This window comes from Apodemus sylvaticus, chromosome X (genome assembly GCF_947179515.1).
Source record: "Apodemus sylvaticus chromosome X, mApoSyl1.1, whole genome shotgun sequence".
In the NCBI taxonomy this organism is placed as follows: domain Eukaryota; kingdom Metazoa; phylum Chordata; class Mammalia; order Rodentia; family Muridae; genus Apodemus; species Apodemus sylvaticus.
The window spans coordinates 133,777,647-133,795,499 of NC_067495.1; the positions used below are offsets into that span (position 1 = coordinate 133,777,647).

Below are 17,853 nucleotides of genomic sequence, written 5' to 3' on the forward strand. Positions count from 1 at the left end.
CCTTCTAAATTTCCAAAGGCAAAACTTGAGTCTACCAAAGATCACCCTGGTGAAGCAATGAGTTTTCTTATACACCATGGGTAATGACTTGCAAGCAGGAGTACCGGTGACCCTAAAGCAACAGTGGAAGCAGCACAGGTGAAGGATTTTCCATGGCTATGTAGATGAGGCCCTTCCCCAAATCCTTCCCTTATCCATACACTCTAACTGCTCCCTGAAACTCTTAGGACAAAATTGAATACAACTGATTGGATGAAATATCTGGATATTCAGGTGAGTGTCCCATGACAGTTGGTATCCTTACCTTCTGGCATCAGTTGTCAACAAGCCCAACTCTGACTTTTGCCAATAGACCCAGCATAATTCCCAAAGATGGTGGCAATTTGGTTCCCGGTACAACACTTAATTACTGTTGTTTAAAAATGTTTTTTTTTTTTTTTGAGCCGGGTGGTGGTGGCGCATGCCTGTAATCCCAGCACTCTGGGAGGCAGAGGCAGGAGGATTTCTGAGTTCGAGGCCAGCCCAGTCTATAGAATGAGTTCCAGGACAGCCAGATCCATACAGAGAAACCCTGTCTCGGAAAACCAAAAAAAAAAAAAAAAAAAAAATTTTTTTTTAATTTTTAGCATTTGTACATGTGTGTGTGTGTGTGTGTGTGTGTGTGTGTGTGTGTGTGTTCACATGTATGTGCTCAGGATGTGTACGTTTGAATGTTGGATGGATATGCTATGGTAGAGGGCAGAGTCTCTGAGTCTTCTCACCAGCCATGGATTTATGTTTCAAGAAATACATGCATGCACTTACAAAGTGAATCTACCAGAAATGTACAGCACACATTATTCCTAGGAGTTAAAAATTAGAATTACAGGCCAGGCATGGTGGCACATGCCTTTAATCCCAGCTGTTTGTGAAACAGAGGTAGGCCATTCTCTGTGAGTCTGAAGTCAAGTGGCTTACAAAAGCAAGTTCAAGGCCAGCTAGGGCTACACAGTGAGACTTTCTCTCAAAAACTAATTGGAATCTTGCAAAGATGAGGGAGAAGGTGAAGGTGCTCATTGTCACCAATTCTATTCCCCTGCATGGCACAAGAATTCCCATCTCTCACCAGAAGAGAAATTAGTTTGCTGAACCAAGCTTATCAAGTATAAACTCAGCATATGAAAATTAACTGAATTTCTTTTAAAAAAAAGTACCAAGAAACATAGCAGATGCAAGATTTTAAGATAATATTAGTAAAACTATGTGAAAATAAGTATACAAACATATACAGAAACATCCATCTTTTACACAGACTATATGGAGTATGCATACATGAGTTTATAAATATAATTATATATAAAACCTGTGTGCAAGTTAATTATAAAATTTTACTAAAAGACTTCAGAAAAGGGCCATAAGCTGGATGGGAAGACTTGGTGCTCTTTTACTCCTGAGATAATCTATATTTGTAGTATAAATACAATAAAGGGTTGTTTTAATGGAACTTGACAAGCCATTTATAAAATTTACATGAGAAAGAAATTGAAAGAAGAGTTAAGACAAACACACACACACACACAGAGAGAGAGAGAGAGAGAGAGAGAGAGAGAGAGAGAGAAAGAGAGAGAGATAAAGCCTATATGGCTTACACTTCTCAGGAATTTAGGTTGACCTTTATTAATTAAGACCGAGGCACAGAGCCTAAGAACGAACTATGAAATCAACCAGCAAGGCCCAGAGGGTCCCATTCACGTGTGGGAATCTGATGTGCTTCACAGGAGGCACTGCAGATCACTTTGCGGAAATACACTGGGTAACACGGCACCAGGACAGTTAGCAGTGTATGTGAAACATACTGCAAATGTCAGAGCATAGCGGCACCTGCCTATAATCATAGCACTCTGTAGGCAGAGCCAGAAGCATCAAGAATTCAAAGCCAGTGGGGCTGAGACTTTGTCTCAGACACACATAACTAAACTGAATAAACAATGCAATTAGATTGGGTTTTTAATCTCTCCCTCACTTCCTCCCTCTGTGTCTGTATATATCTCTCTCTGTGTCTCTGTCTCCTTTCTCTCTCTCTCTCTCTCTCTCTCTCTCTCTCTCTCTCTCTCTCTCTCTCTCTCTCTCTGTGTGTGTGTGTTTGTAAGTGCAGGCATTGCATGCCACAGCATCTTTGTGGAGGTCAGAGGATGACTTTGGGTATCAGTGCTTGCCTTTCTACCTTGCTTTTTAGACAGGGTCCTTTTGTTGTTTGCCACGCCATAAGCCACGCTATGGCCCATAAGCTTCCAGGAATTCTCTGGTCTCCAGCTCTCATTTTGTGGTAGGAGTTCTTGAATTATAGGGTTGGTCTATTAGCCCTGGCTTTGTGTAGGTTCTCTGGTTTGAATTTAGTCCTCACATTTGCTTACTGAACAATCTCCACAGCATCTTCATGCCATTAAAAAAAAAAAAAAAACAACTTCCAAATGGATTATATACTTGAAGTAAAAATAGACTTTATGAGAAAGTATGTATATAAATAGGAAAAGTATTTTCAGAAGAAGACATAGAAACTAGCAAACATAACAAAAGGACCCTGTCAGTCCAATTTAAGTTTGGTGGCATGTAAACACATGTCCCTTTTGTTCAGTTTCATTTTATATATAAGTTCCTATTTCATATTGGCCAAATATTACATGGGAACACATTCAACTACTAAAAGAAAGACATATCAATCAGAGCAGAAAAGTCAGTACAGTTAACAATTATGGAAAAATTAACCCCCAATTTGGAGAACTCTCTACTTGTGAATCTGTGCTTTAAAGAAAGTGTTATAAAAGCAGGACTCAGGCTGGCCAGACAGCCCTCTCCGAGTTGTTCTTTGACCTCTACACACACACACACACACACACACACACACACGTTCACTCACAGAATCTAGATTCTGTATATGACCAAATGATAGACCTTTCATAGCCTTGTCATATACAGAATCTAGATTCTGTGAGTGAACGTGTGTGTGTGTGTGTGTGTGTGTATGTGTGTGTGTGTGACACAAAAGTAGAAGGAAAACCATCATTTGGGAAGAGGAAAGGGACCATTTGGTGAAGGGGGAGGGTAATGGAGGATTGAATATGAACAGAGTATATAGTTGTAGATATGAAAATATAATGAAATGTCATTTCATGAAATATACAGTAATACTTTAGAAAATAAGTAACACTGTACACAAACACAAGAAAATCTAGGTAAGCTTTATAACTCATTGCTAAAGCCTGATCCATGAAAGAGAAACTTGGCGATTTAGGCTTCACTAAAATCAACTTCTCTGTAACAGACATGAGGAGAATGAGAAGCCAAGCCACTGAGTATAAAAACAGTATTTACAAAATGCCCATTTTTAGAAACTACTCAATAGATCCCCAGAAGCCTTCAAATTGATCAGTATGAAAACAATCCATTTGGAAATGGGCAAAGGAAAAGAGGTGATGGCAAATCAGCACATGAAAACATGTTTAGCAACATGCTGTAGAGGAACTGTGAATTACAGTAATGGTGACATGTCACTACACACTGAGCAGTACAGCTAAAATTCAGAGGCAGACAAGACCGCTGACAGAGAAGGGTGCCGAGCCACAGGAATGTATTCATTGCTACGGAGACTGCAAAGCTGTACAGCCATTCTGAAAGACAGTTTGGCAATATCTTATAAAGCTAAACATAATCTTAACATATGATCTAGCAACTGTGCTCCTTGGTATTTACCCAACTAATTTGAAATGTTATGTCCACACACAAAAAACTACATGTGAATGCTTATAGTAACGCGATCCAAGAGCAGCCAAACCTGGAAACTGCCAAGGTATTTACTAAGTAAGCAAGCAGAGGCATTGAGAGAACGCTCTATTATTTAGAGATACAAAGAATGTGTTGTCATGGCACAGAGAGGACTGATGAGTGCATATTCCTCAAAGAAGTCAGTCCAAAAAAAGGCTGCACAGTACAGGAATCCAACCCAATGGCAGTAAAAATGGGTACACAGGGGCGTAGGCAAAAGGGGGAGAAGAGGTGGGGTGTGGGGCTTTTTGAAGCTATGAAATGATTTTACATGATAATGCGATTGTGGATATATTACATTATGCACCTGCCAAAAGTCAAAAAGTGGCTAGTTCTCCTGGGCTTGGTTCCACAAGCTTCTAATCTCAAGTATACTTGGGAAGTTGAGGCAGGGGGATTTCAAGTTCAGGACCTCTCTAGGGGTACTTAGTGAAATACTACCTTAAAATAAAAAGGGTACAGGGCTCTCCTAGCTCATGTTAAGGGTTGCCTTCAATCTCCAGTACTGAAAATAGAACATAATAAAATGAACACATGCACAATGAGGAACAAGTGAACCCCAATGTAGAAAAATGAAGAAATCACTTTGGAGGTCAGGGAAATCCCAAAATGTACAATGCAATAAGACAGTCTAACTGGATTAGATTTATAAAGCAGCTGAGACAGGATCATTGCTGTGAGGTTGATGTGAGCATGGGTCTGCAGAGTGACACTCTGACGAGAGAGAAAAACACACACACACACACACACACACACACACACACACAGAGAGAGAGAGAGAGAGAGAGAGAGAGAGAGAGAGGGACAGAGACACAGAGACACAGAGACAGAGGGCGAGAGAGACAGAAAGAAAGAAAGAAAGAAAGAAAGAAAGAAAGAAAGAAAGAAAGAGAAGAGAAGAGAAGAGAAGAGAAGAGAAGAGAAGAGAAGAAAAGAAAAGAAAAGAAAAGAAAAGAAAAGAAAAGAAAAGAAAAAGATAGAGAGACTGACCTGGGCCAGAGAGATGGGTTAAGAGCACTGACTGCTCTTCTAGAGGTCCTGAGTTCAATTCCCAGCAAGCACATGGTGGCTCACAACCATCTGTAATAGGATCTGATGCTCTCTTCTGGTGTGTCTGAAGACAGTGACAGTGTACTTATATAAATAAATAACTCAAGAAAAGAAATAAAAATCTAAAAATAAATCAGTGTGTGTACTGAAGAGACGGGGAAATAAGCTGTCACCCTGCAACTGGGAAGTCTATAAAACAAATGGCAAACAACCAATTTGTAATCTCTGGGCTCCAGCCTGATAAAGTTGTTTCCTTGGGACTGTGAGTTAGCAATTTTGCAATTACTTTATATGTGCAGTAAGTTAAACAATTAGAAACCAAAGAATTCAATTGAGTGACTAGCGAAAGGTGGGAGCCAGGTTTCTGTTGGAGACTGACAAAGATAAGCAAGGAACGAGATTTGAAGGATCGATGGGGTGATGTATTCCATAGCAGCATGAACCCACTAAGCACTAATCAAGATGTTGTTATATGTAGAAATAGTTACACTTACATGGAGGTGTACAGGTTAATTGAGCACACCCATTTCCTTGTTATATCCAAATGAAAAGATGCAGAAGCAGTGAAATTCCAGTAGCCATGAGCAACTCCAGGGGCCTGCCTGGTTTCTAATATCATTCTTCATTCACTGAAACCAGACTATGTTGGAAAATTGGCTAATTCTAGGACTCGAAAAGGAAATAGACAATTTGAACTTTAGAATTTATTGTAGTGCCAGAAAGCAAAGAAGTGCTTAAAATAAAAACCTACAATGATGAGGACGTGTCCAAAGGACATAGGAGTCACAGACAAAGTGCCCAGTATTTACAATCAGAACAACTGCAGCAATAAAATAAGGTAGTATTCATATCTGCCAACACAAACTTGAATAAACGAATGACTAAATAAATTAGTACATGACATTGAACATACTTTTGGAAGTTATTTCTATAGAAGAAATCTAAACCAGGTATCCCAGTACTCTGTCCTCCAGAAGAGTATCATAAGTTTTCACTCCGGAAGTGTGGGCTGTATGTAAGGATTTCTACTAAGTACTGCATGGAGAGAAACAGTAGCTTGACAGTGGAGACAGATGCTTGACAGGTCTTACCATTGACATGTCAACTAGTGTGAGCGGTTGCCTTGACATGCTATGACAAGGAGGACGGTTTACCTCGGCTGTCATTCTCCCCTGCCCCAACACAGAAGAACCACAGTCTAATAATGTCAGACAAATCCCAGTAGCAAAACATCAAATAAAGGCTATGAAGCTACCACAGGCAAGAGAAGCCACGACACAATATCTGAACGTAAGCTCCTAAGACAGAAAAAAAGAAAAAAGATACTAGGCAAAATCCAAGAAATCTGAATAAAATATGGACTTTAGTTAATATCTCACACTAATATTGGTTCACTGATTGCACCAAATGGCTTCCGTTAATATGTTACTAACAAAATAAACTGATTATAGAGCATATGAGAATCTTCCCAAGTTTTCTGAAAGTGTGAAAATAGTCTAATAATCAGCCTACCTTCCTACCCACACCTAAGGAAAGCTAATTCATGTAAAGTCAAGTCATTCTAAGGAGCTGGGGGGAGCTCAAAGAGATTATATTCCTTTTCTCCCCCGAAGTCCTTTCCTCCATCCAGTCTCTTGCAAATCTTCTACTATGTAGCACCGAGTTTCTCTACTGGTCTACTGTTTTGTTTTTTGTTTGTTTTTTTTTTTTTTTGAATCAGAAATGACTAACTTTGCTTTTTACCTTCGTGTCTCTTCCTTTGGTATACTGGCCAAAACCTGGGCATGCTTTCCAGATCCTCTGGGCTTCCTCACTATTCCCCTATGAAGCTTCCTCTTCTACTGTGCAGCCTTACAGCTGCTTGAGGGCCATATGACTGCGGGCTGCCTTTCATTACTGAACCCACCTCTTCCATTTCTCTGTAGTCCTCGGCCTGGCAGCTTGTCTGCCTTATTGTTTTTCTCTTAAACTCTAATAAGGTTGTCATTGTGTCAAAAAAAGTTCAAAGAGCCAATTTTATTTAGAAAATACACTTTTTAAAAAGACAGCCTAAAGGGACACCCATCAGTGTTAATCTGTGAACCTTGGGAAAGTCACTAGAAAAGCTATTTGAGAGAAGTGTGAAGAAATTGGAATATAAACTGGTTTGATCATGCTTAGTTGTAAGAGTGGCTTGTGATCACATGGGAGAATGTTCTCTCGTAGGACAGGCACACTGGCATGTTTAGGAATGTCATGAAGTGTGCTAATGAATGTCTCCAGCTTGGCTGAAATGATTATGGAAGCAAAACAAAAGTGCACTGAGAGAAAGAAAGATCAGCGGCAACAAAGTTAGGAATGATGGCTGTAAATGATGGAGAATCTAGGCTTTTACTCTGCTTTCACGGTTCACACACCTGCACACTCGAAAATAAAACCTCAGGAAACCGATAACTAGAGTTTATCTGGAAAAAATAAACATACAAAAATTATGAAACAATCCTCAGAAGGACTATTGGGGTTTGGACCAGAGATGCCGAATATGAGAATCTAGAGCTACAGACAGACCAGTGAAGTAGAGCACTTGCCCATCTTCCTCAAGGACCACAAAAAAGAAAAAAGAAAGGAAGTGTACAGCAATTTGAAACATTACAAGTGTGACCCCCCTCCCCAACAGACTGTAGAGTCCACAAAGAGATCTGTGGACATTCAAAGTATGAAGATGGTCCTTCCAATCAATGTGGAAGACAAGAATAAATGAGGTTGGGATAACCAGTTAGCTACTTGCATAAAAAGTATTCCTACTACCTAAACAAGTTCCACATGAACAGAAGCTTTAAAGGATAAATGCAAACAAACAAAAGCCCTTGAGCCAGTTGCGGTGGGAGTTATGTGTATGTAATCTCAGCACTTTGGAAGATGAGGAAGAATTGTGTTTAGATCCAGGCAAGCCTGGGCTACATACTGTGTATAGGTCAGCCAGTACAGAAAGTTTTTGTCAAAAACAAACAATCAAATAAAAAACAAAGAACTCTTTAAAATACTAAAGAAGTATATTCAATTCACTCTTAGTGAAAGTCTTTATAAGCAAAGCAAATTCCCAGTAGTCACAAATGTTGATAACCTTAACCACACAAATAAAAATCTGGAAAATGGTACTAAATAACCACTTTTCTTAACTTCTTAAACCAGAGCAAACGTTGAAAACAGAACACAATCATACAATTCGCTGAAGATATAAACAACCAATAGATAAAGATGTGTTCCATCGGCAGAGGCAGGCAGATTTCTGAGTTCGAGGCCAGCCTGGTCTCCAGGACAGCCAGGGCTATACAGGGAAACCCTGTCTCCAAAAAAACCAAAAAAAAAAAAAAAAAAAAAAAAAAGATGTGTTCCATCTCCTCTATTCAATACATTACTCCTTCATTAAAATGTAAGATTCCAATAATTTGCTTTCAGATGATTGATTAAACCCAAGACAGTTCATATCTAGCTACACTGTATGTAGACAGATACTGTCCGGGTGGACATGTCTGAAGGTCAACCTGGCAGCAGTTACTGACCTGAAACTGAAAAACACCCATTGATCCAGGAATTCTCTGGTAGCAATCATCCCTGTGGGCATAATCTCACTAAACGCACGAGTATATTCATTCCAATATGACTTCATAAAACACTGGAAACAATCTAAAAACCCACCCATGTTTGGAGTATCAATTGTTAAAAATGAGATGTTTATATATTGATGCAGAAAGATCTTGTAAAACACAAGAAACAAAAACTTACAAAGGCATAAACTGTCTGATTCCATCAATGTAAAATAATAAAGTATATGTTGGGTGTCAAAGTTGGTTGCCTCTGGGAACATACATATTAAAGAAGAGTCCAAGTTTATTTTTCCCCCAAAACACAAAGTCTATTTACAAATTCCACAATAAGTAGCTAATACACAAACAATACAGCAAATGTGACATACGCACTTCTCTAGCTACTCTGAGACTATTCCCATTATTGAACAAAAAGGGTTTGATTATTCTAAAGCTGGTTTCTTTAACCAAGGGCTAATCTTTTTTATTTAAAAATTATTTTCATGCAGGGCAGTGGTGGTGCACGCCTTTAATCCCAGCACCTGGGAGGCAGAGGCAGGCGGATTTCTGAGTTTGAGGCCAGCCTGGTCTACAGAGTGAGTTCCAGGACAGCCAGGGCTATACAGAGAAACCCTGTCTCAAAAAAATGAAAAACCAAAAAAAAAAAATTTATTTTCATACAATATATTTTAATTGTGACCCTATTACCTGGTCTTCCCATGCACATATATTCTTTCCCTTTCCTTCTTAAATAAAAAAAACTTTACCAGGTTGTTTTGAAATATACTATATGGATTTTGATAGTAGTAGCATTTTCAAATTATTATAAGTTACTGATAACTTTTTACACATGGGACATGTCCTTAGATTCTCATTAAACTATTCGTTTTGTTTTGTTTTTTCAAGACAGGGTTTTTACTGTGTGGCCCTGGCTAACCTGGAACTTGCTATGTAGATCAGGCTTGCCTCAAATTCAGAGATCAGGTTGCCTCTGCCTACTAGCTGTTGGGAATAAAGGCATATGACACCACTGCCAGGCTAAACTTTTCATTTTGTTCTTGACAGTACTGTATTTTTGACAAGTTCTCACTACAAAGTCCTGGCCAGCTTAGAACTCACTTTGTAGCTGAGCATCAAAGGTGTCACCAGACCCAACTCAATCAAGGTTTTTCTCAACATTGTCATTTTGACTGTGTGCTGTACTTGTGATGCAGTGAGCACATATTGATGCTCAAGGACCAACTTCTATACCCTGCAGGGCACTTGGTTATTTAGAAATGACATACATTATGTGTGCAAAAGCAAAAGTGCATTAAGACTGTCCATATGTGGTGGGGTGTGTGGTAGTGAACAGCTGTAACCTCAGGACTTGGGAGGCAGATGCAGCACGATTAGGAATTTCAAGTCCAGCCTTGATTATATATGAGTTTGAGGCCAGTATGGACTAAATAAGATACCATCTCAAATATGTATGTAAAACAGTAAAGAAAAAGAGGCCATGAATTTGAAATATGGCAAGGAGGGTACATTATGTAAGGCATTAGAGGGAGGAGAGGAAAAGGGGAAACTATGTAATTGTATTATATCCTCAAAATCAAAAAATAAAGCAAGATTTTACATATACAATTACAGCACACATTTAAAAATCAGCATCATACTAGAAAAAAATACATCATCATACAACATACATAACGTATCATAAAATTAGCTCATTTTTCCTAGGGACAGAGAAACTGAAGAAATGAGATTGAAAGTAAAAGCAAATGAACAAAAACCCACTAGCAAACACGAGGTGAGACAATCACTTATTTATTGGACAAGGCAAGGTCATTTAGAGAGAGAAAATATATCCAACAATGGTTTATTGGTGTTACAGGCATCAAGGCTCACAAACAACAGTGTTCAATACATCATGGAAACTGGTCAAGTACAGCCAAGATGCTGTTATGTCACTCAAAAGTATGCCACAAGTGCTTAGGAAGCAATTATTAGGGAGTTATTGTGCATACTTGCCACCAAGTCACAATCTTTAGTCTCTGCAGCTGAGCTATTAGCCCACAGGATTTGGCTAGTTCCCTGGTTATGAGGTGTGTTCCTGCATTCTGGAGAACTTTGAGGAGTATATGTCTCCTATTTTTGAGTGTCACTGAAATCATAACAGCTATAGGTTTACCTAGCACTAGATTAGATCACTGGTTCTCAACTACCCTAGGCAGTAATGGACTATCACACAGTACTGTAAATAAAATTCTACTGAACACACTTAGCACTGTTACAATGCACCCAAATCTGATTTAGTCTTATAGTACCATATTTCAAGAAGATTGCAGAAATTCAATGAAGTCGATTTAAAAAAATGGGGGTATTTACCTGGTCTGAGGTATTCAAGCTGTCCAAAGGTGGACACATCTAAATTTACCATGTCAGTTATCTGCCAAATGTTTTAGCATTATCTTAAGCAGGATTTTCTTGGCTGAGTAGACAAGAACAGATTTTAATATCCATTGTAGACACTAGAATGGGCGAGCACTGGTGGTGCATGCCTTTAATCCCAACACTTGGAAGGCAGAGGCAGGTGGATCTCTGTGAGTTGGATTCTATCCTGGTCTACCAAGTAAGTTCAAGGATAGCCAGGACTACACAGAGAAACCCTGTCTTGGCAAAACCAAAGTGAGGATGGGGGGAACTAGGATGCAAATTAGAAGCAGTAGTATTCTATTTAATAAGATTAACTCTAGAGTCTGCCAGGTATCTGGCTTTTCCTCTTTAAATGCACTGATTTATCAACTAGCTTTTCTCTGTGATACTGTGGAGGAGCCTAGGGTCTTGCATGTGCTAGGCAAGCTTTCTACCAGATTTACAGCCCCAGCCACTTCCTCTCACTGAACTGGGGTCTGAGTTCTTAGAATGAGCATTTATCCCACATAGGAAACCATATTTAGGAAACTGGTTGCAAATGGCTAAGTATTGCATTAATTCATTTATAGTAAATGATTAGATTATGCATATAATAAACTATTGGTTTCCGAGGACCTAGGTGGGACACACTGGGAGGAAATCAGAGGTGACTACTAAAGAATACAGTGCTTCTCCGAGAGGAGTAAAATGGCCTAGATTTATCAAGTGCTTGCATAATTTTGTAAGTATATTTAAAATTACTTAATGGTACCCTTTAAAGTTTATATAACTTCATTAAAGATAATGTCTTGCTGTGTATCTAGTTGTGGTCTTGACGGTGAATGACAACTTTCCTGCCTTGGCCTCCTGAGTGTTAGTATTATAGGTGTGAGCCACATCTGGCAACTATACACCTTTTAAAGAATGAAAGTACAAAACACACAGATTCTCAGTAACATTGTTATGAAAACACATTAAGAAGGGAAAACAGTCTGCAAAGAGAAGAAAACAAGAGGCTCTTCAGTCAAGTCATAGTTGAGGAGTACGGCAGAAAAGCCTGACGAACAGCATGCTTCTTGCATGCCATTTTGATTTAGCTATCACATTAGTCCTTGGATTTGCTTTTTTGGGGGTTGGGGTTATGACAGGGATTCATTAAGATAGCCCAGATTTGCCCTAAACTTGTGATCCTGTTTCAGCCTTGTAAGTGCTAGGATTACAAGCACATGCCACCACACCTGGCTTGACTCCACACTTTTAGCCTATGTCTAAATTATTGTAGGCAATCAGCAGTTTGTTCTCATTAGAGAACAAAGTCAGTGCTTCGTAGACTTAGCTAGCAAGACAGAACTCAAGAATCACAGTTCAATGTCAAGGGCCTGGGATGTAGTTCAGCCGGTATAGTGCTTGCCTCACATGTGTGAGGCCCTGGGTTCAGTCCCCAAGACCTCAAAACCCGGGTGTAGTGGCAGCACCTATAATCTTAGCACTGACACGGTGGAGGCATGAGGATCACCCTCAGCTACATAGTAAGTTTGAGGCTAGCTCAGGTTATACAGAATCCTGTTTACAAATAAAAACCAAAACCAACAAAGAAATGACAAAATAACCTTGTCCTTTGAGGCTGTGTATGACTGGGCAGAAAGGCTGAGGTTCATTCCTAATCAAAAAATGCTACCAAGTAAAAGAGCATCTTGATATGAAGACCCTGCCTGAAACAAACAAAAAGCATCAGGCGGGTTTCCTATCAAAATCCGCAGTTATTCCCTTTACACCTATAGAGTTTAACACAAGTAATGTGTTCATGCTTGTGAAAAGCAAATCTCTAAAATAATGTTGAGCTTCTTAGTTTTCTAGTTGAAAAAGCTACTCTGATTTTCTTAGAGTAAAACTGTTTCTGAAAACCATTGAATGCCATGTCCTTATCCCCGCTTTCAGCACCGCAGAGTGAAGATGGAAAACTCCAGGCCAGCTCTCAGTCAGAAGCTGCAAAACAACTTCTTAAATGACCTCAATTTTCTAAGAGAATTGAAATAGATGAACTCCAAATATTTAGAACATATTTGGCCCAGTTTCTTTGCATGTGCCTTTAGATAAAATGAGCTGTTTCCTTTACTTTCACTAATTCACTAGTTTAGTATGACATAAACCAACAGACTTAGAATGACCGAGACTGGTTAATGATGATCAGTTTTCCTCAATCAATGCTATTCTACTTAGGCAAGATAATGAAGTCACAAATTGTCTTTTTGGTCTACTTTCAACTAGTCTTACATTATACAATCAGTGAAAATTTTACAACAAAAGAACATGAGTAGTTTTACAGCAAGATGAACTTGTTAAATATATATGTCATGATAGAATTTCTGACACGAAAATTGCTCACTGCACACAGAATCTTAGAAATGATGAAACAAGACAGCTGATGTTAGACAGAATCAGGGAGTGGGGTCTGGAGGGAAAAACCATTAATAAAGTAAAAACTGGCAAGTATCTGTAAAAGCAGAGTCACTTTTTAGGGGACCCAGGAAAAACTGTAAAGTCACCATTTTGGTCTTCTTAAAGAAGTTGGTCTGATAAGAACTGAAGACCATTTGACTCTTGTGCTGCAAAACACAGGTGTTACATGGTATTTCCAGAATTCCTAAAAATTGTAGTGCAAAAGAAAAGAAATCTATGAAAATAAATAATCACAAAAATCCCATCATTTTTCAGGGAATTATGTTTGAAACAGTGACTTTTACAAAACATGGGAATTGTTTCAAATCAACAAAAAAACCTCTATACGAAAGTTCAAAGACTCATTTCACAGATAACTCAAACACCATTTAATCGGATCAATAATGTATAAACAAGGGCCATAGATTATTTTAACTAGCTCTGAAATTGCAATATAAATACTGATGTTGGGGGGAGTGTTTTACACCCCAAACTCCAATACTCAATTCTGTGTCTGTCCTGTTAATTAATTTGTAAAAAGCTTAACGGCGCAGTGAGTCAAACTTTCGTAACTTCAACGATGTGTTAGAGGACAATGCATCTAGGTTTGAAGAATTTGTTGCATCTGAAGGCCGGAACAGCACTCGACCACGATGGTTAAACACATAAAAAGATGGGTGATTCCTTAAGGTATCAAATGTCCTTAAAAGAAAAAAGAACACCAATTTTTAGATAAACCTTTATAAAAGCCCATTTGAAAAGTAAGCAGGCTTCTAATGAGTTATGAATTTGTTGTGAATTAGAAATTAGACTACAAATGGTAGTCGCACTGTAGTGCATATTTTTTCCTATACAAAAAATGTATGAAACTTGGAAATGACCATAAAGTTCTCAGACTTTCTTTTCCTCAGCCATTCCTTCGGGGATGTCTAGTAATAACAACACATACTAGATGAACTTCAATCACCTCTGTAAACCTAACAGCAGCTTATGATAAATCATCTTTCCATGCCAGTGTACAGACTGCACCTCTGATTTTCTCCTTTGGCTCTAAGCCATAGGTATTTCAAGCCGTAAGAGATTTCCCAGATCTCCTGTTTGGCCTTCTGTATGGACTATTGGCCAAACTCAACTATTTTACTGCCCCCTACTTGAAGCCATTTGCTTTGGCTCCTTGCCTGAGATCCTTCAAAGTCTCTTCCAGTATTTGTATCTTCTAGAAAAGTCCATAAACATCTTGAGACATTAGTGTTTTTTAAAACACTAATTTAATTAATTACAAAAATTAAAATTAAACCATCTTGAAAAACCAAAAAAATTAAAAATTAAAAGTGTTAATTTAAACATTTTTAGTGTTTGCTTTTAAATATTATTTTCTGAAAAGAACCAGAGAATCCTCTTTATGGGAAAAAAAAGACTAAATCTCAAAATTAGCCCCACTTAACCACTCAGCATACCTCCAAATAGAAATATCTGCGAGGTAGCTCAAGGGTTAAGAATATACACTGCTCCCGCAGAGAGCGGGGCTTGGTTCTCAGCATCCATACTGGGTGGGTGGCTCATAAGCACCTCTACCTCCAATTCCAGGGGAATCCAATTCCCTCTGGCCTCCACAGACACCTGCGTGCATAGAGTACATATAAACTCATGTAGCCACATATACATAATTGCAAACTAATCATAAAATAGATAGAAATAATGAAGTAAATGGAGGGTTAGGGACTTGCTCCAGTATATAGATGCTGCCTGTGAATACTTTGAAGAAAATATTGTAAGGGATTATTATTCCTAGATAAGGAAGGTTGGGAAAGTCCAGAAATAGAATTACAAAAACCAAGTTAAAAATATGGGGTAAGAAAGCAAACAAAAAACAGGAGAAATATGCAGAACAACAATATTATTTAATCCGCACACAGAAAGAGGGCTGAGGGCAGTACTGAAGTCAGGATTAAGTTGAAATGACCAAGAAACAGAAAAAAATCCGTCCCCCCTCCCCTCCCCCAAAGAATCCGCTGGGAGAGAGGATAAAAGCATTAGAAAGGGAGGGAAAGAGGATGGAGGAAGGGGGACATGGAAAGGAAAAGCAGGGAAGGGAGCTAGTTAATGCCTCTGAGCTATTAGCTTTCTATACACCTATTTTTATCCACCTATCACATTCTAACCAACTAATACTTATAGGCCACTAGCAGGAACCACAATCTAATAACTTATTTTTACTGGTCTCCTATTTTATTTTATTTTTTATTGTTTTGTTTTGAAGAAGGTTCTTCCCATAGAGCTCAGACTATCTTGGAACTCACAATCGTTCTGCTTCTCACTTCTCAAGAGTTTTGGGCTTACAGGCGTGTGCCACCATACCTGGCTTTCAACTTCTGCTTGTCCTATGACACCAAACACCAACTTAATATTTTTTCCCACATTACCCCTACAAACTACATAACCATAAGACAAAAATGAAACCAACTTTTATGTAGCTGAAAACAGACTATAAACCATGTACATAAAAATGTCTTTGAAATTAAATGCTTCTGAAAAGGGACTTACTTATTCTTTAATTCTGAAGTGGCATCCATGTCTTTGAATTCCCCTGCGATATGAACTATGCCATAACAGGTAACTGCAAAGGCCAGAAGTGTCTGCAGAACTATCTGTGAGTATAAAGATGCAGATTAACATATAGCATATGAATGCTACTGGAAAACTGACAATCCGCTTTCCCCCTCTGGGTGACTTTTATTTTAATAATTTTTACTAATTCTTTGAGAATTTTATACAATGTATTTTGATGATATGCTGCCCATTTATTCCACCTACATCTGCCTCTGCTTCTTTGACCCCCAAGTTTGTATCTCTTCTACATTAAATTATTCTTTAATAACCCCAGGAGTTAACCTTTAAGGAAAACTGTCCCTCAGTCCACCAGAAGCCATTAACTGTCCATAGTGCATCAGTTAGAAATAGGGACTCATGGACCCTTCTTCTTATTCCATGCTTGACTGGTGACTTGCTTGATGCTGTGCAGGTGGCCACAGCTGCTACGAGTTGTAAGTGTAGCACTCCTGTCATGTCTACAAGACACTGTTTCCCTCTGATCCTCCCTGACTTCAGGCTCCTACAGTCTTTCTGTCCCATCTTTCGTAATGGTCTTTGAGCCTTATGGAAGGGGTACAATATGGAGATTCCATTAATCATGGCTGAAATCAGTGAAATAAAAACAAAAATATAAAGAATCAGTGAAACAAAGAGTTGGCTCTTTGAAAACATTAATAAGATTGGCACACCTTCAGGCCAAGTTAACCAAAAGAAAGAAAAGAGTGAAATTAATAAAATTAAAGAGGAGAAAGGAGACATGGAGGAAAGTCAATCCTTTTAACATTTACATTCCACCAAACTGGAATAATCTTTTTAAATACAGATGATTTTCTAGATGCACGTGATCTATCAAAATTAAAGCAAGATAATGTGAATAATTTAAAGAGTTCCATACTAACCAATGATATAGGGGCAGGAATTAAAAATCTCCCAAGTAAAAGAAGCTCTCTGGGTGACTTCTGACAAGCATTCCTCAGAGCTACTCATCAAGGGATCAGTTCTTACTTGAAATGATTTGCACTCAGACACACTAAAATCGCTTAAGTACAATAACACTTCTGATGTTTTAGGAAGTGAGCTTAGCAACATGCTCACAGAAGAAAAATCACCAAGTACTGAATGGTAGTAAGCCACTCAGAACTCAAGTACCAAACTGTCCATTTCCAAAAGCAATTAAAACTCTTTTTTTGTTATTACTGTTTAGTATCACAGAGGGCACAAAGCACAGGAGCACAATATAAAGAAAAGCAAAAAGGTATTAGATACCCACCAACCAGCTAAACTTCCAGTCTTTCCTTCTGGCTCATTTCAAACAGAAGCAAGTTGGCATTAAAATCATAATCCTCCTGCACCAGCATTTCCAGGTATAGCAATTATAGGTACATGCCACTAAACATGGCTTCCCAGAATCTTCCTTCTCAAAGTTAACTACTATAACTAATTGCGCACTAATCCATTCCTTGTTCTTCCTAACAGTTTTTCTTCTGCTTCTGAACAGTTTAGGAGTGTCTAAAACATATTATCATTGACTTTTACTCATTGTGACTCTCATTTAAATACACTCAAATACATCCTTTTGAATCTAGCTGTCTTTCCTCAACATTGTGAGACTCACCCCTACAACAGTAGTATATTCCTTTTCATTGTGCTTATGTTCATATGAAAACACCACAATTTACTGCGTTATTACTGGGAATGTGGGATGTTTCCTGTCATTTCTACAAGACCAACATAAATTTTCCTACATGTTTCCTGGTACACAGGAATGGAAGCTCTTGAGTACAGAGCATGCATGTGTTCAATGTATTACATAACACCCAACTGCTTTCCAAACAGGTTGTGCAAGCAATAATCTGAATGTTTGAAATTAACCACACAGGATTATGATCCTATTTTCTGAATTATGATCATGTGAATTTTATTTTAAAGAGATATAAGTGACTATATTTTGTGTATAGCTCCCAAGAAGAAAAGGCGAAGAGGATGAGCTAATAGCCACATGTATCAC

The 17,853-nt window shown here is 38.5% G+C and overlaps 1 protein-coding gene across 3 annotated transcripts in view; it reads right to left on the minus strand.

Annotated features, from left to right (window-relative positions):
* Mmgt1 (membrane magnesium transporter 1) overlaps nt 1–17,853 on the minus strand; it is a 56,850-nt gene that overhangs the window by 34,014 nt on the left and 4,983 nt on the right. Inside the window, exons 3-4 of one of the 3 annotated variants that reach the window (XM_052170854.1) lie at nt 15,798–15,901; nt 10,211–13,955 (exon numbers count right to left, since the gene is read on the minus strand). The exons of the other annotated variants lie outside the window; for them this stretch is intronic. Coding sequence (XP_052026814.1) covers nt 13,796–13,955; nt 15,798–15,901 — 264 coding nt within the window. The 3' untranslated portion in view covers nt 10,211–13,795. Of the gene's footprint in view, nt 1–10,210; nt 13,956–15,797; nt 15,902–17,853 lie in introns of those variants that run through there. 3 annotated transcript variants of the gene reach the window in all.